The sequence below is a fragment of the Leptodactylus fuscus genome, chromosome 6, assembly GCF_031893055.1.
Source record: "Leptodactylus fuscus isolate aLepFus1 chromosome 6, aLepFus1.hap2, whole genome shotgun sequence".
NCBI lineage: Eukaryota > Metazoa > Chordata > Amphibia > Anura > Leptodactylidae > Leptodactylus > Leptodactylus fuscus.
Genome location: NC_134270.1, coordinates 175,468,047 through 175,489,571, shown reverse-complemented (window position 1 = coordinate 175,489,571; position 21,525 = coordinate 175,468,047). Strand labels below are relative to the sequence as shown.

Here is a 21,525-nt window from a genome sequence, read left to right as displayed (position 1 = left end):
ATGACATTGGCATTCTGTCGCAGGCTTGCATTGCAGATGTAGCTGAGCTTAGCGGGTCAGATGTAGCGGCGATGGATTTGTGAATTGGTGATATGGGGGGTCCCATAGGGGGGGATCACTCTGCACCATGTGCCTGTCGGAGAGGGAAGGGGGCATGCATGGTGTACAGGAGTGCTGCAGTAACAAAAACCCTTCTGGATAAATCAAGTCAAGCCCAACAAGCCTTGCATCCCTCTCCGAGCGAAACCTCGACACCTTCTCATTGGCTCCGGTACCTGCCATTTGGGGGACAGGCCCCTGCCCAGCGCAGGTCATGATTGGCTCTCAAAGGCTGCCAGTCAACTTCCATCTGTCAGAAACCCCATATGGTTTGCAGAAGGCGAGGGAAGTGTGTGTGTGTCTGTTTGTATGCGTGTGTTAAAGGGGGGTGAAAGGGGAACAGCAGAAGGAGGGGGCGCTGGGAAAAGAGAGAGAGAAAATAGGAGAGGCAGAAAAGGAGAGCGAGAGAGGGGGGGGCGCTGAGAGAGATTCCCTAGCCAGAATTCCTTCTGTCCTCCATCCATCCCCTGCATCGCCTCTCTCCACTCCATCCTTCTCTTGCCATCGAGCGACTGTACTGGAAAATACAGCAAAGCCGGGCGGGAGGGGGGACGAGGGTCATAACAAGGAGCGAGCCGGAAAATAAACCAGAAAAAACAAGGGACAGAAAATAAAGCCGAAAACAGGAGACGGAGGCAAAGGCAGAGCGCGGAGGACTAAAAAAATATGAAGACGCCACTTGAGAGGGTGAACCTGGCCGGCGTGCTGGTCGCCGTGATGCTGACACAAGGTACCGCCATCTAATGACCCTTGGCATGCCCGGGCTGTCCCGAACCTTTCCCGGTCCCCGATCTCTGGTGGGATTGCGCCGGTGCGCGAGGGGTTAAGCGCGCTCTCCGTCTTATGAATGAAATAGTTGCAAAGACCAGATAAAGGAGCATGGGGGGGGGGGATTTTTTTTTTTTTTTTTTTTTTTTTGGTGGGGGGGATTCTTAGAAAGTTGGACAGTGGAGGGATGATGATGAGGATGAGGATGGGTGAGGGATCCGACTTCTGCGGATGGTGTTGGGGGGTCTCGGTCCTCATAAGAATTCCAGCACTGCTCCACCATGTGAATGTTGCCCCCCCCCCCCCCCCTTTTGGGAACTACTACTCCCCCCATGTTCTCTATGAATCTGTCAGAGGTTGGAATCCATGATTGGAGTCAGAGGTTAATAGATGGAATTGTATTAATGAAGCCATGTCTTGTTGTGGGGGGGGGGGGGAATCTAAGAATGACAATGACTGTAACATTCTTATTATCCAGTCACTATGCAGGGGGGGGGGGGGTGACCGGCTGTGCAGGGGTTAAAGGGCTGCATGGCTGGCCGGTCCCCCGGGAGAGGACGTGTTGTAGGGAGGATAAGCAGTCAGGGGGTCGGCGGTGACCTCTGATCCCTGGGGGAGACCCTAGGACAGGGATTGGGGGTGATGGCTCTGCTTATCCAGCTGCATGCAGAACCTGCTGTGTACAGCATCTGTTGTAGGGAGGGCGCCTTCATGGCTGGCGTATCTATACTGCTGTATACTTCCCATCTGCAAGTGCAATATGTGTATACCTATATACTGTATATAGTGTCCTGTGTACGGCTGTGACTAGAGGGCTCTCAGCATGTTATTACATGGCACGGCCTGCTCCGGGCTGTCCTATAGCACATGGATACAGGCGCACTGAGCCTGAGGACTGCGTGTGTGTATATAGGTGCATGCATGTATATACTGCTGTAGAGGGACAGTGTCATGTTAGTGGGGGGGGGTGCACTGGATGGATGTGAGTGTGCACTGGATGGATGTGAGTGTGCACGTATGGTCATACAGTATCTCTGTGTGTGATCCTCTGTAGTACAGGATGGGTGCACAGTACATGTATGTATATGTATGGGGATACTGTATGTATATGGCTCTCGGTTTACAGTATGACTGTGTATGTGTATATAGTGTGTGTACAGCATCTGTAGATATTGTATTGTGTGTACACAGTATGTATTTCTATGAGTGTGTGTGTACAGTATATGTATGACTGTGTGTATATGTAGCTGTGTGTAGTGTGCATGTTTACAGTGTGTATAGTATGTGCATGGTTGTGTATGTCTGTATATACTGTACAACATTTGTATGGTTGTGCGTATATGTACGGTATGTTTATGGTTGTGTGTGTACAATATGTGTGTAGGTACAGTATACATGTGTCTATATATGTTGTGAATCGCTGTATGTGTGTGTATAGTTGTGTGTGCCTGTATGTACAGTATATGTGATTGTATGTACAGTATATGCGTGTATATAGTACAGTATGTGTGTGTCTACATATAGTATATATGAGTGTATGCAGTATGTGTATAGTTATGTGTGTCTGCATATACAATATATGTGTGTATACATAGTACGCTATAGTATATATGTGTGTATACAGTATATGTGCAATATATGTGTGTATATACAGTATATGTGTATAGTTGTGTGTATGTATACAGTATATGTGTGTATACGTGGGTGAGCTGCGGCTCGGGGCTGTGCGTTTCGGTGGCCTCTTTGGATGATTTTATTACCGCCGATCCTTCTAATTAATAAAGATTTTCTGTCATTAACTCTTTCCTCGCCAGGTTGGGAGAGCAATGACTTCTATGTGTGGTCACCTCGGAGCGGGGTCACTTAACCCCTCGTGGCCTGCATTAACCTTCTCAGTCTGGACTGGCAGCTAAACTTCTCTATGTCACTGGTGTCCCAGGAGTGGACACAGCGCTGACCCCATTATGGCGCTGACCCTATTATAGGGGGGGGGGTCTCCGTTGCCCTGGATTTTAGACCCTTGTTCCTTATCCCTTAACCCTTTGTAGCCCAGGAGTTGACCTTTTCAGTGTTGGGTGATTTGTACAGTTAACCCTTTGGTCTCTGCATCATGTGTAGGAGGCTTTTTTTTGTGGCCTTTGCTGCCATTGCCTACCTGGACCTTGGAGACCCCCTGTTGTGAGGTCGGGGGTCATTTCTGTACTTCAGACACTTTGGAAAATTTCTGGAGAAAGGTTGTGTATACCGCTGTGTATCCAGGTTGTGTATAACACTGTGTATACAGGTTGTATATACCGCTTTATATCCAGGCTGTGTATACCGCTATGTATACCTCAGTTATCTAGGTTGTGTATATCACTGTGTATCCAGGTTGTGTATACTGCTCTGTATCCAGGTTATATATACCGCTTTGTATACAGGTTGTATATACCGCTATGTATACCTCAGTTATCTAGGTTGTGTATACCGCTGTGTATCCAGATTGTATATACCGCTTTGTATCCAGGCTGTGTATACCGCTGTGTATCTAAGTTGTGTATACCGCTGTGTATCCAGGTTGTATATACCGCTTTGTATCCAGGCTGTGTATACCGCTTTGTATCCAGGTTGTGTATACCGCTGTGTATCCAGGCTGTGTATACCGCTTTGTATCCAGGTTGTGTATACCGCTTTGTATCCAGGTTGTGTATACCGCTGTGTATCCAGGTTGTGTATACCGCTTTGTATCCAGGTTGTATATACCGCTGTGTATCTAAGTTGTGTATACCGCTGTGTATCCAGGTTGTGTATACCGCTTTGTATCCAGATTGTATATACCGCTTTGTATCCAGATTGTATATACCGCTTTGTATCCAGGCTGTGTATACCGCTATGTATACCTCAGTTATCTAGGTTGTGTATACTGCTCTGTGTCCAGGTTCTATATACCACTGTGTACACAATATAAGTCCTAGACTGTGATATCACCTCCATACACTATCCAGAAGTGTCAGATTGTAACAACTCTGTGGACAGTGTAACAATGTAAAGAGTTAATGTAACATGTAACACCCTTTCATTGCCAGACCGTGACTTGTACTAAAGCCGGGACAGTGACATTTAACTCCTTCTCTGCCAGGGTCTTGTAACCCTTTCATGCCATCACACAGGCATTAACCATTCCCTGGCCACAATACGTTGCAAAGTTCTGTGTGCCGCAACCTCATGTGCCATTTAACCCCGTCCTTGCAAAGGTGAGCAAAAGCTTATTGGCCCCTGGGTGCAAAGTGTCTTAATTGAACCCAATCCGTGCCAGGAGGGTGTGATACTAAATAACCCTTTCCTTTCCACTGCTCTTGTATTACTGAATGACTTCGTGTAACCCTTTCCTTTCCACCGCTATAAGTGTCCTGGGACGTTGGCGTGTAACCCTTTCCCTGCCAGGAGCCTCTTCCTTATCTCGGTAGCCAGAAGTCGCGTTCTCGTAGCGCCTTCTCGCCCTTTATCGGCAGCGCTTTCTAGGAATTTAATTATAGCCTATTTCAGACCTGAAATGAAGCTGAAACGCGGAAAAACGGTCCTTGTGATGGCGGGGGTTACCGTAGAGTAATGATAGGGTCGCCGAAGCTGGTGACTAAGCAGGGGCGGTGCGGCTGGTATCACCTGTGTAGATGAGGCCTAGACCTGCAGCAGCGTACCGCTGTGTCCCCTGTGGCCTGTAGGCCCGCACCCCGCACCCCACCAGGCCTGACCCCTTCATGTATTACACTTGGCTGGCTGTATTTTATTATCACATTTACACTATACTGTGATCAAACCTAAAATCCAAATTAATTCCAATTATTGTTTCTCTTAGCAGTACAGATTTTTTTTTTTTTTTTTTATGGGAAACCATCAGCAAGTAGGTTGGCTTGCTGCTGATGGCTTGTGTGTCTATATCGAACAGCTCAGCTGAGACACATTTATACATTTTGCTGACTATATTATAAGAGAGTGCATAGAGAGAGTGCATAGTTATTTTTTTTATGGGAAACCATCAGCAAGTAGGGTGACTCGTTGCTGACGGCTTGTATGACTACATTGGAAATACAAATGCAAATATTTAGACTTGTCCATACATCTTATTGACTATATTATAAGATACATAACTAATCCCTGTTTTTTACGGGAGTCCATCAACAAGCAGGGCGGCTGTCGGTTTATGTGACCATGTTGGATCGTTTGTCTCATTAACGTACCAATACACAGACACATCCATACAATTTAATGAACATGTTATAAAATTGGACGGAATTAATCCCTACTTTATAATGAGAAACCATCAACAAGTAGGGAGAATTCTGTTATCTAATGGTGTTATTTCATGATATGTCTTTTTGTTTAGCTACATTGGACAGCTCATTGCCGTGTCAATAGACACATGCTCATCCGTACAGCTTAGTTCATTGTCTGTTTTTATGGGAAACCATCAACAAGCAGGGTGTATACTGCCATTAACTCTGTTGGTGTTGTTTCATGATATTTCGGGCTCGGGTGACTACATTAGACGGTTCCGCTCATTACTATGTAAATAGACACGTGTTCATCCGTACATGTTAATGAGCGTGTTATAAGATAATACATAATTAATTCCTACTTTGGATATTCATGTGTTAATGAGACGCACCACAGGGGGCGCTGAGGTGTTAATGAGGCCTGATCACAGCAAGCTGAAAGCCATAAAGAGTGACTGAGATAAGAATAGCGAATCCATCAACAGCAACTTACTGACAGTTTCCACAGCTAAATATAAACCTCACCTGAAAAGTAGGTGATAATGGTAAAAATGGTTGTGAATTTTTTTGTCCTGATTTGTGATCTCAGCGTGTCAACAACAACCTACTGACAGTTTCCACTGTTAGATACAAATGCATACAGGTGATAAGGAAAAAACGGTGTTCATGATATTTTTACTGATGTGTGCGCTCATCATGACAAATACAGACATGAGATAAATTTAGCGAATTTGTCAATACTGACAGTTTCCACTGCTGGAACTAAAATGACATTGAGAATTGGTTGTTAATGATAAAATTGGTTTTGGGTTCATGGTATTTTGACTGAATTGTGCATTGAAAGTGATAACAAGAGACATAGGAAAAGAATAGCGAATCCGTCAATAGCAACTTACTGACGGTTTCCACTGCTGAAGGCAAATATATTTGTTTGGGTTTGTGATATTTTTGTGGCTTTGATAACTTTACCTTTCCTGGTGAGACATTGTATATGGTCATGTTGGATATTAAAGTACCATATAGTGCAGCATCACCGCTACCAGGAGCAGGATCTTGTGCTGTGTCTGAAAGCAGGCAGCCATGTTTTTTTTAATCCAGAATAACCCCTTTAAGGCTGCTACAGTGTAGCTGTTAGCGGTGGAGAGATTACGGCTGCACTTGGGCGCTGATGTCTGTGGGGGCCTAAAAGGAACCCTTTACAAACCACAATACTATAAATAACACATCATTATTCAGGGACCTGTTATATATTTCAACTATATAAAGAACCTTTCACCGCCACTATCTTCATGCATCCTTTAATAGGCGGCGCTCCACTGATTCTGACGCAGTTGGAATTTTTTCTCTAGCCCCTACCATTCCTGAGCAATCAATCCTGTTAGTTTCACAGCCAATATGCTAATTAGACTCTTTCCTGTCACATGGGTGTGTCCCAGACTATCACTGTAGAGAACGTAATTAGCCTGTTGGGTGTTGAAACTACTTTCACTGATTGCTCAGGAACGGTGTGGCCTAAAGAAAAAATTCCAACTGCGCTGGAAACAGTGGAACAGTGGCTATTTAAGGATAGAAAGATTTAGAGTTGGTGGTGATGATGAAAGTTCCCCTTTAAGTTACATTACAAAAGAGAAGTAACTGTGATGTCATCATAAGTTGTGATTTTGTCATATGCGATGTATAGAGTTCAATTTGACATTCCTGGGCCCTCAAATCGGTATGACAACCCTTTCCACCGACCATGACATTAGGCAATGATGTTCTCTTGATATGATAGAGGGACCTAAGGGTTGAACCATTATACAGTAGCTAGATTCAGCCAACTCGCCTCTGCTACATCTATCAAAGGAGAGCCAATTTCCACACATCTGTAGGAGTCAGAGGCCCGAAGCCTGAGGCCTACTCTCATTTGATTCAGTTCAAATACCTGTCATGGCAGGCAGAAGCCGAGCGTCCTATGTGGCCACATTTGGCTCAGGGGCTTACTGTTTATCAAGCGTGGCCTATACAGTAATGTGCCCATGGTGCATGCCAGCAGTGGAGAACATGACCGGCCAACGTTCTCCCTCTACAGGGATGGTAAGATAATTAGTATGAGTTGATGGGTCTTTGCGCCACCTGCCCCCCTCCTGCTTGCCGTGCCCGTAGCTGGCAGAGCGCTCGCTGACTTCAGCCTTTCTGTGGTTGCCAGTTCCTCTTAGTCTCGGTTCTATCAGCAGAACGCAATAAACACGACAGATTGTCCGGGCAAGATATGTGAGTCAGCCCTGAGTTATACGTAAGACGCGCGAGGGGGGAAATATCTGCCGGAGTGTAAATTGTGGGAAAATGACACACTCGGGAAGTTGAGTAGCAGGATATATTCCTTCGGTCAGTCCCGAAACCTAGGGAGACCGGGGATTGAATAAAGATATACGCACCATGGCGGGTCAGTCTAAGGCAACAGAACGGCTGGGGATGTCTGATGAACGATTGGGCCCCGAGAATGGCCCTCCACCACCGCGCCGGGGACATAAATAAAAACCGTAAACGATTCCGAGCAGGAGTTTAGTAGCGACGCGTTTCGATGACAATTTATATGCATTAGTATGCTCTTTACCTGGCATGGAGATAGATGGCGCCACTCCGGGGGGTTGTGTATTGTCTGTAGCATGTCCATTGTAAAGCCAGGAGTAGAAAAAGCGAAAAAACTGATGTGAGATTTAGGCTTGTCGTTACGATGCCGCCAAATGGGTCTTTTTTTTCAGTTTTTTGTTACTATGTTTAATTTTGTACTTTCTGAAACTGATAGGGGTTGTAGTTTGTGGCATTTGTTGGCAGAAGTTTGTGCTTCAGAGCTGCCTCTCCTCTTCTAAGTAGGAGTAGAAATAGGAAGGACAACAAAAGTCAGCCATATTGGATAGTAGGTTCTCCTGGCTTGGTGTAGATCCAGTAGGAGGCGCTGCCTCGGCTCCGGTGTCCACATAAGGTTAGGGCTAGGGTTGGACTTTCATGGACCAATCCCGCAACAACAAACAGTCCTCACCCACCTCTGGGTGGGTTCCTCTACGTGGACCTTGTATGTGGTCAGGTCAGGTGCAATGGCCATACACCAAAGGGATTCCAAAAATGCACCACCATGGACCAGAGAGGATATAAAGTCAGACTGGAGAGGACAAGGGGAAAACTGACGTGAGTTATACCAGGAATCTATTCTGGTCCATTACTGGTATAGAATCCAATTTTGTGGCAGAGAACCTCACAAGACGTGGCAGAATTATTAAGAGGTCAAGGCCGGAGGGGGCAATGAATTACACTGCCTGTATGTGCTGTATAATATACTGCCTTTGTGTGCTCTATAATACACTGCCTCTATGTGCTCTATAATGTACTGCCTCTGTGTGCTCTATAATACACTACCTCTATGTGCTCTATAATACACTGCCTGTATGTACTATACAATATACTGCCTCTATCTGCTCTATAATATACTGCCTCTATGTGCTGTATAATACACTGCCTGTATGTACTATACAATATACTGCCTCTATCTGCTCTATAATATACTGCCTCTATGTGCTGTATAATACACTGCCTTTGTGTGCTCTATAATACACTGCCTGTATGTGCTCTATAATATACTGCCTCTGTGTGCTGTATAATACACTGCCTCTATGTGCTGTATAATACACTGCCTCTATGTGCTCTATAATATACTGCCTCTGTGTGCTCTATAATACACTACCTCTATGTGCTGTATAATACACTGCCTGTATGTACTATACAATATACTGCCTCTATCTGCTCTATAATATACTGCCTCTATGTGCTGTATAATACACTACCTTTGTGTGCTCTATAATACTCTGCCTGTATGTACTATACAATATACTGCCTCTATCTGCTCTATAATACACTGCCTCTATGTGCTCTATAATATACTGCCTCTATGTGCTCTATAATACACTGCCTGTATGTACTATACAATATACTGCCTCCATCTGCTCTATAATATACTGCCCCTATGTGCTCTATAATACACTGCCTCTGTGTGCTGTATAATGCACTGCCTCTATGTGCTGTATAATATACTGCCTCTATGTGCTGTATAATACACTGCCTCTATGTGCTGTATAATACACTGCCTCTATGTGCTCTGTAATACACTTCCTCTATGTGCTGTATAATACACTGCCTCTATGTGCTCTATAATACACTGCCTCTATCACCTGCACAGACCTGTTTTGGTTCCCTCTTATTAGACAATACACAAGACAGATTAGTCCCTGGAGAGAACCTGACATGAACATCTCCATATATTGAAGGTATAATCAGCCAAAATTAATGAGGACTTGTTCAGCTGTCAATATGGTGCAGTCATTAGATTGACTTCCAGGCATTATGGTTATCAATGATGAATATTGGCTGAGAGGATGTAAGAACTGCTGTGGGTGGAGGCTTTACTGCAGCTCACTGACACTGACCTATACATGTACCCCCATGTCACCTTAAAGACCTTGTGCATGCTACAGTTTGGTCCCTTCTGGCCTCAGCAGCGTCTTGAGATGAGTCGGGGTCTATCAGATCGATCTCCATATCATAAATGTCTATTCTGGATCAAGAAAGTTACCGAAATGTGGCCTTGCTCCCAAATAGAACTTCACGTCATGTGGCCTATAGGTGGCGCTGGTGTTAGAGATGAGTCTAGAGATCAGTGTGATCACAGGCATTGATTGTTCTGCACTTCTGTCTCCCACCACCCGTCAGACCACCCGGCCTGTAGTGACCGATACCAGGAAACAATGGATTGTATTGATATGGACTATAGACAATGTCCCTTTAAGGGGGAAGACCTGGGCGTCGAGTTGTGCCCTCTGGATCCCTGCTTCGGGGCTTTGATGATCATTCCACATCTCACTACTTTCTATTGAGCTGTCATTTTTCATTGAGTAAGAAAAATGTCTACGGGTCAATAGAAATATCATCGCGTAGAATTAATGGACAAGAGAAACGAAGACTAAGCATAAATGTGGACAGTCCCTATAGGACAGGAACTTCACTTAGAGAACTCAATGATGGTTAATGGTTCATAGAGATGCACATAGGCCATATAGATCACCGAGCTGGATACATCCCATGGGATCGCCCTATAGTCTACACAGACTATGATCTTCAGACCTCAGATGTCTCCATCATTCAGTTCTTGCACTTCCATGTTCCTCCTGAACTACTCTAAGTATAGTGTATGTAGACATATCGTATGGGGTCATATTGACTAACTGAGGACCCATCTATGGTGTTTACTTGACCTTCATCTTCCAGGCAGAAGAGTTCTCCAGCCTTGGTGCTAAAGCTATAGTAGATGCCACCACCACCTAGGAGCCCATGGACATTGGCTTATATATAGATAATATATTATAAAGCCATCATGTAGGGGATGAAATTACGTATGGTATGAATGGTTACATGTTGAGTAATTGACATTATGTATCAAAACATACGGGCATTAAAGCTTAGTTAGGGTTGAGCAATCGGGAAAGATCGGATCCCGATCGGCGATTGAGCAAATTTTGTAAATCGGATTTGGGAAAAAGTGACTTTTCCCATAGAAAAACATTGACTAGGGTTGAGTGATCGGGATCGGGAAAGATGGGATCCCGATCGAGCAAATTTCACGATCGGGATCGGTCGGAAAATGATCAGATTTTAAAATCGATCCTGAAATCTCAAGATCGCCTCAACCCTACCTAGAGTAGATCATGGAGCTGGGAATATTTTGGGGGGAGTCATGGGACAACTATCACTTCTAACCCAGATGTATACATCTTTATATTGTATAGATCCCAAAGACCACCTCTTTGAGAAGACCACCCCCTCACCCAGACCACCTCTCTAGAAGAACATTCTTAATGCAATTTTGGGCGGTCGTCTCAAAGAGTTGTAACCGTATTAGTCCGCGTATGTCAGAAAGCGTTGCCAGTTCTCGTCCCGAGTGAGTCACTTGCCCTGCGGTCACGGCGGGCCATATCCTATCATCCTGTTTACTCGGCTGATGTGACATTTTCCCTTTAAGGATGCGGAAACTTTTCTCTATTAATTATTATAATCCGTAAGCAACCTCGGCACAGACGAGCGGGATCCTGATTTTGGTTGTCAGAGTAGATTGTGTTGTCCCATTTAATCTCCCACCGCTCCTCCGTGCTCCGCACCTCCGACGTGTGAATACTTTGGCGCCACAGTTAATTTTGCACCTTGTTCATATTTTGTGAAAGGGTCACGCCAGCGAGTGTTCAATCAGCAATATGTAGACTCGCAATTTTCTAGATTCCATTGTACTACAGTATTTGGCGATAATTTATTTTTATTTGCCTTGACAGTTCATTTTTCTTGACACGGAGCTCGCAAGCAGATGAATGCAAAAGAGGGAGCCCTCAGCCGCTCCGCAAATGCCACTCATTGTATGGCGAGGGTTAAATAGGCCTGCGGGGCGAGAGGGACCATCGGGCAGATCTATGACATCACTGTCTTCTCAAAGAGGGGTCAGCGGGGGTGATGACGAGGGAGAGCGGGGAGGAATAAAAGGACACGGAGAGAGAGAGCTCGGGAAGAGGCTTATTCATAAAGATGAAAGGCGGCCGAGGGGAAATTTAATGAAAAAAGAATATCATTACGCCGTTAACCCTTCCGTGGGCTGCGCCGCGGCGAAACAATCGGGCGATACAGACCCTCCCTGCATTGTGGAAGGTCAAACAGGGCGGATTTATTGACTGTAACAATGTTCTTTCTGTAGAAGTCTTTTGGAAGACTTCTCCAACCCCATTGAATTTTTTCAAAAACATCCCCGAGGTGACACTTTCCCAGTCCTCCACCAGTTCTACCTTCCCCCTTGCAATGGGGTGTCAACACATCACCGCTACGGAAGAGCAGAGACTGGTGGGGGATCGGGAACATGGAAGTCGTATGTTGAGAATTATTCTTTTTAAAAAAATTGCATTGGGTTGAACAACTTCTTCAAAGGTGTGTTCAATAGCATGCACAGAAAAGAGGGGACCCATATCAAAAATGGCGCCCCTTAATGATATCAAGTTTTTAACACTGTGGACTGAAGAGTCAGTTTATGTTTGCTAAAAATGCAATTCATCCCTATAGGGGGTTTACCAGGACTAGGTCCCTATAGGGGATTTACCAGGACTAGGTCTCCACAAGGGCAACCTAGTGTCAAACTAGGGTTACTTGGGCTCGCCAGGTAAAGTTAATGCAGTGGCACTTGGGAAATCAACCAGAGTACCCTTTGAATTTGGGTGCTATGTAGATCCATCCAGTGTCAGAATGGGGATCCGTAGACCCCTCAGCCTAAATGGCTCTGAGGGCACACCCTTCAACAACCTATAGGAAATAGACCATAGTACCCTTCGAATTTGGGAACCTTCTCCTGGATCATTCTTGTGTTAGAGCCTGGACTCACTGGAGGATCCTCCAATACTTAGGTGGGACAAAACTACACGCACCCTTCTAGACATATGTACAGGCCCAAGGTTTCTTCTCTCCAACCTTTTCATCTAAGGTTGAAGATGGATGAATTCCACCCTTAAGATCAAAAGGAAGTTTTTGGTGAAATTGGTAAGATTGTCCAATGACTTCATGTATAGAGGCCTCCAAATTTAGGGGTTGAGCATGCAATAAGCAAGTAGATCTAGAAAGTAGACATGCATGTTTTTGGTTGAGTTGGATGACAACTCTAGAGCGTGGCTTTAAGTTGAACAGGTCACATAAATAATGTGAATCCACCAGCCCTATAGTAACGACAGGCCAAGCCTTATCGAAAATTCCTCAGCAGTCGGCCTCTTCTCATCACCCTATAATTGGGAGCCAATTATCTACAGATCCCAACTTCCTTCCTAACATCAACCCAATGACGGCTGAAGCTTCAAAGAAAGGGAAACCTCTACAAGCCATTACCATATTTTTTTCATGTGATGGAGATTTCCATCTCGTGCGTTCTTCAGGCTAATTTGTTTTCCCATCCAATGCAAAAAAGCGAGAGTGCGGCACAACATATGCTCCCTAAATCTGAGCAAATAAGGAGACCAAAGCCGCGGCACATATGTTAATATATGTCTTATTGTGCAAGCAAGTTTTTGAGCAAACAATTTTCGCTTTCCAACATTTGTGCTTTTAAAGCTGTGCTCTACGAGTGTATGGCAATACCAAAATTGGATGGTGTTCCCGGGACTGGTTTATGTTCTCGGCGCTAGAAGAAATCCCACCTGGTATAGTTGTGCAAATGACGCCAGTGTAACTCCTACAAGAAGATCCACCTATGAATGTAAGACAATGGAGGGGGAAGGAGAAGCATCGCTGAAGTGCCTTACACCATTGGCTAATTTTTACCTTAATGCAGATATAGAGTCTTGGGGAAGGTTGACCCCTCTCTTTGACCCTTGTGGGGTATAAATCGTCTTACACGAATGTGCTCCCACTGGAAGATCCACCAACCAGTGTAGATAGAGGAAGAAGTTCTTCAAAACGCGTTGCACGAACTTCTAATTTTCATCTATCCCGGGAATAGTTGGGTCTGGTGATGGCTGACCCCCTGCTAAGGAGCAGATGCCGCTCCCGCCCAGTTATACTCGGCAGGAAGATCCAACAATCAGTGTAGGACAATCCAGAAGGAAGGAGAAGCATCTCAGGATCTACTAATTTTTGCCTGTAACCCTTTATTTGTAAATAGGGTTGAGCCAATCTTGAGATTTCAGGATCATTTTTAAAATCCAATTTTCGATCATTTTCTGGCCAACCCGATTGTGAAATTTGCTCGATCGCCGATCGGAATCCAATCTTTCCCAATCGCTCAATCCTAATTGTATATTACATATATATGTAGTGGGGTTGAGCCGATCTTGAAATTTCAGGATCGTTTTTAAAATCTGATTTTCGATCATTTTCCAGCCGATCGCAATCGTGAAATTTGCTCAATCGCCCATTGGTATCCGATCTTTCCCAATCCCGATTTGTAAACTTTTTTTTAGATTATTAGCTCCCCTGGAGCCCAAACTTTACTCTCTGGGATAGGAAGGCCTGGTGATAGTTTGTCCCTCTTATTGACCCTTGCAGGGTAACATACCCTTCATCCCTCTGTAAAGAGTAGATGTCTTGTGAGGATTCCAAGTTGAGGCCACCATGAGACAGTTCTCCTCCGATTCTATAGGCGTTGCAGTAGTGAGATCTGTAGTACATATGATACAGTATTCTTGGGTGGACATCTACATTGGAAGGCTTCTGTACGTTGACACCGTTGAGGATTCTGGGTTGAGGCCAACAGGAGACAATTCTCCAAAAATCGTTAGATTTATAGTACAATAGTATTCTTGGACGGGCAGCTACATTGGATAGCTTGTGTAAGGTGACACGGTTGAGGATTCTGGGTTGAGGCCAACGTGAGACAGTTCTCCGCAGGCCTTGTAGGTGTTGGAGGAGCTTGATTTATGGTACAATACAGTATTCTTGGATGGACATCTGCTTTGGATAACTTCTGAAAGTTGACACGGTTGAGTCTGTCTTTTCAGACACCTCTACTCGTCCATGTCCTTGGCTCGCAAATACATTTGCTATGTCACCACGCCATCCCTATTTGTCAGCTATGGTCAGATGTCAAAACCATTCACAGCCCAGCTGTTGTATCGAGAACACCAGATGTTCAATGGTGGAACCAGACCAGATGGTTCAGTGATAACCAGACAGTGGACGCCTTATACATTATTCATTGCCAAAAGATCGACTGTACCCGAAGACGACCAGGTTATTCCATGGCTCTAAGTGTTAAGGCTTTACTTATAGATCTCTCTGATGCCCATAGTTTTTTTTAAAGAAACAGCGCCACTTTGGACCTCAGGCTGTATCTGGTAGTGCAGCTCAGCCCAATTGCAATACCTACTATAGCCAGAGACAAGAGTGGCGCTGTAGTAACGACCTACGCAGGTTTTTTTTTACGTTTTTCTCCTTTATCTAAAGCAGATGGGTTTACCTGTTGATTTGCGGCACTCAGATTTTCACTAAATGTCACCGATTTCAATGTCGGATGAATCGTTTTGCTCATTTTCTGCAGGAAACAAGCTGAATCCATCTATAAAGTACAAAAGGCGTATTTAATAAATAGCAGGAAGCTTTTACAAGCCATTGACTGAACAACCAGCGCTAGATTCAAGGTTGCTGCTGAAAACATGATGGACTGACGGGAGACGATGACTGAACGGATTGATTTTAATATTGTCTGCCATAATAATGTATTTGCTGCAGATGGATTTTCCATGTAAATGATGACATTGTTTCTTCCTGAGCTATTATCAAATTGATTTCTGTTAAATAAAATGAAATAAAAAAAAAAAAAATACCTGCAAAAAGAGGCAAACTTTTTAAAGTGAACTCCAGATCCCTGACGCCCCTCCCCCCGCCACTTAGGTAACAATGAAAACTCAAAATTCTACTTCAAAAAATTCTAATCGGTTCGATTTTGGCTATTTATGATCCATTGGCAACAAATCCTCCCAGATAACTGGAAATAATAGAATATTAGATTGTATTTACTATGGAACCAATTGGTCATGGCGAAACTGATTCTCTAACGTTACAATGTATCAGAATTAGAAGTGACAAATTCTTAAATTCTACACAATTCACTAGAATCTGTATGATCGAGTCCGCCATCTTGTTACTCTTCAATAACTTGTGATGGTCCCGGACAATTTGACATTGATTTTGGCAATTTTGTAAAGGTATTGGTGAGAATTCACTAAATCGGGCGATTTTCTACATTTTTGGTGAATGGTTATACCTAGGGTTGAGCGATCGTGTTCGGAAAAGATCGGATTCCGATTGGCGATCGAGAAAATTTCACAATCGCCATCGGAATTCTGAACCCGATCTTTTTATATGGGATTGAGATCGGAGATCTTTTCCCACAATGCTTTGCTTAGCCTTCACACTGAGTATACGCTGTATACTCAGTGTGAAGGCTCCGCTGCAGTTCCATAGGAATGAATGGAAGCAGCCGGCACACAGCCTTAACCCCCTGCGCGCCGGCTGCCTCCATTTATTCGAATGGAAGGCTAAACTAAACATCTCTAGCAGCTACTTACCTGCAGAGATGGCTGCTCCGGTGCCCTCCTTCTTCTCGCCTCACTGCCCCGCCTACCAGGTTAGTGTTTAAAGCACTAGTTGGGCGGGGCTTGTGGCTTAGGAGAGTGTGGGTGGGTACAGGGTGGGGAGACGTGACGTCTCCCCTCCCAGTACCCACCCACACTCTCCTAACCCGGCCACACTCTCCTAACCTGGCAGGGAGGGGGCAGCGAAGGGAGAACAGCAGCATGCAGCGGCAGCGAGGCAAAGAAGAAGGCAAGGTGCACAGGACCAGCCGTCTCTGGAGGTAATTGGACACCAGGGGGGACTAAGTAGCCAGAGGATTAAAAAACATCCTCTGGCTACTTAGTGATTCACTACACAGCGTGGATTCTCAATTGTTAGACTCCATGCTGTATAGTGAATAGGATTGCTTTTAAAATCTGATCTCCGATTAATAAAAAAAATCCCATTGACTTACATTGGGATCGGAATTGGGATCGAGATTGGGTTCGAATGAAAAATGATCGGAAATCGGATTTTAAAATCGATCCTGAAAAGTCAAGATCGGCTCAACCCTAGTTATACCCAAAAACGCAGCAAAATGTGTCGCTTTCTCCGTTTATCATGTTTATTGCTGTTTAGAAAAGTGGACCTGATAGATTTCCAATAACTCAAGTGAGAAATCTAAGCCAGACCTGAAATCTACACCAGTTCGCGACCAGCATTGGTTCCAGTTTTGGTGTTTGGAACCTCACAAGGCGCATCAGTAGGGTTGAGCCGATCTTGAGATTTCAGGATCGATTTTGAAATCTGATTTCCGATCATTTTCCAGCCGATTGTGATCGTGAAATTTGCTCGATCGGGATCGGATCTTTCCTGATCCCGATCGCTCAACCCTAGTCAATGTTTCTCTATGGGCCGATCTTGGGATTTCAAAATCCAATTTCCGATCATTTTCCAGCCGATCGCGATCGTGAAATTTGCTCGATCGACGATCGGGATCCGATCTTTCCCGATCCCGATCGCTCAAAGTTATAAAGGTCGGTGCTAGCTCGGGAATGAACTAAGACTGGCGTTACCTACATCAGTCTTCATAAATCCCCCCCATTGTCTCATAGCAATTTTTTAAGCTTTTAAATTGGCACTAGAGATTGGGAATTGGTTCACAATGAATTGGATTCAACCAGAATATTCCAAATTGTATGAACAACCTGGGATTCACCTCGGATGAATTGAAATGTCCACCGAGACATGCATTGGGGTAAATTATTATATTTTGGGGTCTAAAGAGACCCCAGACTATAAAAGGTGGAAAAAATATAAAAAAACATTCCTACTCACCCATGACCTCTTTCGGGCCTTATTGCGGTGTTCGGGACTCTCTGTTTGTCTCTGTTTGCGCTCTTCTGTGATGTCATGTGCCTGGGGTCACTGCTGATCCTTGTGATTGGTCCTCAGCAGTAATTCAGGAACGCTGGGTATGGTGACATCACAGAAGAGTGCCAGACACCATAAGGAAGAGTGTTGGATGCTGCGAGGAGGCCCAAAAGAAGGAAGGTGAGTGTAAGTGGTCTTTTTTTATTTTTGTCACCTCCCCATGGCCTCCACCAGGGTTGAGCCGATCTTGAGATTTCAGGATCGATTTTAAAATGCGATTTCCAATCATTTTCCAGCTGATCACGATTGTGAAATTTACTCGATCGCCGATCGGGATCCGATCTTTTCCAATCCCGAGCACTCAACCCTAATTGTATATTACATATACAGTAGGGATGAGCCGAGCTTGAGATTTCAAAACCCGATTTCCGATCATTGTCCAGTCGATCGCGATCGTGAAATTTACTCGATCGCCGATCGGGATCCGATCTTTTACGATCCTGATTGCTCAACCCTCGCCTCCACCTGTTATATTCTGGGGTGTGAAGAGACCCCCAAAGATAATGACTAGAGATGAGCGAACATTAAAATGTCCGAGGTTCGAAATCCGATTCGAACAGCCGCTCACTGTTCGACTGTTCGAACGGATTTCGAACCCCATTATAGTCTATGGGGGGAAATGCTCGTTTCAGGGGTAGGCAACAGTTGATAAAATCATACTTATCAAGTCCACGAGTGAGGGTCGGGCTGGATTCCCCTTGAAGTCTTCTCCCGGCGCAGCGCCCCCGCGGCGTCTTCCGGCTGGAATTCACTCTGCCTAGACATCGGGGCCTAGACAGAGCCGACTGCGCATGCGCGGTCGGCTCTGCCCGGCCCGACACCTGAGCAGAGCTGACTGCGCATGCGAGGGCATGCCCGCACATGCGCAGTCGGCTCTGCCTAGGCCGGATGCCTAGGCAGAGTGAATTCCAGCCGGAAGACGCCGCGGGGACGCAGCGCGGAGAAGACTTCTAAAGGTAAGAGAAGAACCAGCGTTGATTGGCAGAATGTATAGCATTCTGCCAATCAACGCTGGTTCTGCATCGAACCTTAAACTTCGAACAGCTAGTAGAGTTCGATCAAGTACAAGTATTTCGAATACCATAGTATTTGATCGAACACCTACTCGATCGAATACTACTCGCTCATCTTTAATAATGAGGTCACTTCTGGTTCTATCCGAACATGTTTGGACCGTAATGGAGTATCACTTCATTCGAACGCAAGACGAAACTAATCTTCTGAGGTTGGCTCATCTCATTTGCCACTAGTTGATATTTTTTGCCATGACGTAACCAGGTCTATGAAGGTCTTTTGTAGATTTGTCAACAGATCTAATAGATCCCACCATCCATGTTCGGTATGTATCAGGCCCCCAATGGACACTTGTTGCCCCCCAACGTTCTGCATGACGGCACGCTACGTTGTTTGTGCAGCCCGGTCTCTGCAATGTGATTATTCAGCGGCGATAGGCAGATGGTTTTGGCACGCTCCGATAATGGTGCACCACGCCAGATCTTTTATAGATACGCCACATCTGTCTATAAGTGATGGTATATTCCAGGTTTATGGTCCTTTAAAGGAATATATTAAACATGAGATGATTCCATTACAGACCATTCAATATCTTTGCTCATTATATGTCTCAATTGAATTAAATGACGGCAGGTTGAGATGTCTCTCTTGTGAGCGATTAGACGGAGGGAGTTTTGCGAGCGCGGGTGGGAATCGGACCCCAGAGACGGTGGTCTCTCCAGGGAGGGAAGGGGTTATGGGCCTGACCTGTTTACTAGCTGTGTTGTCTGCAGATGAGGCTTGAGGTTTTTATTATTCATGTCCTCACTCCCTGGCTCAGAGGGGAGCGCTGCGCTTAATCATATGATTTTCAGAGCTGTTCGGCTACAGAGGTGGCGGCCAGCTTTGCATCCCTGGACTGTCCCCTTGGCCATAAAGTCCTGGGGGCTTCATTGTCTGCTGCCGCCACGCTGTCATTTTTGCTGGTTAGTCCTAGAAATGTCAAATGATGTATTTCTGACTGTACCCGAAGCAATCAAGCCTCAGAGAAGTGAATTTATGAGGCCAGAGTAAAGCGTGCAATTTGTGTCGCCTAATTCTATGCCTTAGAAAAATGCACATCTTAAAGGAGCGGAACGGCTAAAATAAATAGTCAACGCGGCGTTCATACATCTCTGTCGCTGTAGAGGAGGACAATGTGCCCGTCGTGCTCAACCAAACCCTAAAGGGCCATTAGGAAACAAAAAATATTACCTGGTGCCGGGAAAACATTTGGCAACATTCGGAAACCGTGTCCAAATGGGGTGGTCACCCAAGCATGGACATATGGCTACTATGTCTCAAAAATACTAAGATGTTACCTCTCTATTAGCCCTACAGTATCTACTGTACCTTACAGGACTCCATAGACAACCTCAGTGGTGGTAATGATGGGTCTTCTTTTTGGTTTACACAATGGAGATGTTGATGCTTCAAGTGTTGAGTGTTGAGGTCTTGGATGACCCAAGATGCTCCTATGGGTTATATCACCATCTCTTACCCTTATATATCATACTCTAGTCTATCTATGGCATTGGACATGGTAAATATTGGTAGATTAAGATTTTTCTCGTCGGTTTACTCTGATGGACTTTGATGATCCAGTTTTTTTCTGTTACTCTTATTTGCTCCATCTATGGCCTCATTCATGGTCAATGTTTTTACATTGAGATTATACTCTCTCCATGATGGGTCAAGAAACCCATCTATGGGATGTACATCCATCTATTACCCTTATACGGGTCCTACTAGGTCCTTGGTCATAGTAAATGTTACTAGATTTAGGTTTTAGTCATTGGGTGACCCAAAACATGCTTCACCTATGTCCTCTACACTGCACCATCTATGGTATCCTTGGGGGTTAACAGTAGAAGTTTTTCTTCTTAGATTGAAGGTCTTTGATGATCCAGATCGTATTCCTATTCGTTATATCAACCTCGATGACCCTTTCCAGTCTGTTGCGTCTATGATGTTGGTGGTGGTAAATGTTAGTAGATGAAGGTTCTTCTCATTAACTTACACAGTGATGGTCTTTGATGACTCAACGATGCTTGTGTGTGTGATAAGACCCTGTATTAGCCTTATCTACATCTACCAGAACTTGTATCCATGGGGGTAATGACCATACGCATTATCGTTACTGCTACGATTACCGTTACTATTGCTATGATTGTCTGGAAGGAAGTCATTTGTGTATAAAACGTTCGTCTGATAGTTGCTTGTCCGTGCATGATCTTTCCCCGATGGAATGTTCAGAACATTCCACCAAAGTTAATTTGACCTTCGCCCAGAGTATAGATACAACACAATACAGAGCCACTAAAAATCGGGATCTCTTTGTACAGTAGATCAAGAGCATGTATGAATGTAGTCATTGAAGCATCTTGATGACCCCAAAAAAAACTCTTGTGGCATGTGGCCAAAAAATGCTGGTGGCCTGTGTCCAAATCTAGTTAGCCCAGAACGACTCATGCCAGATTTGTCTCCTCCTTACACCCAAACCACAGGACGTTCTTGCAGACCCTTTGACATCAATGGTTGGCCTGTTCTAAGGTCACAAAAATTCCTATCTTCCATGACACGTCCAAAAACTTGCTTGGAATTTCATGAATTTCTTGGATATTTGGAAAGGATGAGGGTTTGTAGACCATGGCTGATCTATTACGATGATTCCCAAGATTGTGATATTTGTGGGGTGGGTCTTGGTTTTGGTTTACCACGCAATATGTGATGTTTTATATTGTGTAACTTATAAAATTCTCTATAGTACGAAGGAGGAATGCAATAAAACCCAAATCAAACCATCTAGCGTCTGGAAGATTGAAAAATCTATGGGCTTCAG

The 21,525-nt window shown here is 44.6% G+C and overlaps 1 protein-coding gene and 1 long non-coding RNA gene across 2 annotated transcripts in view; both read left to right on the top strand.

Moving 5' to 3' along the window:
- Window positions 1-701: 701 nt before the first annotated feature.
- Window positions 702-21,525, top strand: part of IGLON5 (IgLON family member 5) — a 303,232-nt gene continuing 282,408 nt past the window's right edge. Inside the window, exon 1 of the mRNA XM_075278106.1 lies at window positions 702-829. Within this exon, the coding sequence (XP_075134207.1) occupies window positions 766-829 (64 nt within the window). The 5' untranslated portion in view covers window positions 702-765. The remainder of the gene's footprint in view (window positions 830-21,525) is intronic.
- LOC142209859 (uncharacterized) lies at window positions 3,100-3,718 on the top strand. Its single transcript, XR_012716976.1, has 3 exons — window positions 3,100-3,126; window positions 3,213-3,237; window positions 3,324-3,718. It is a non-coding gene; the product is annotated as an uncharacterized LOC142209859 (long non-coding RNA).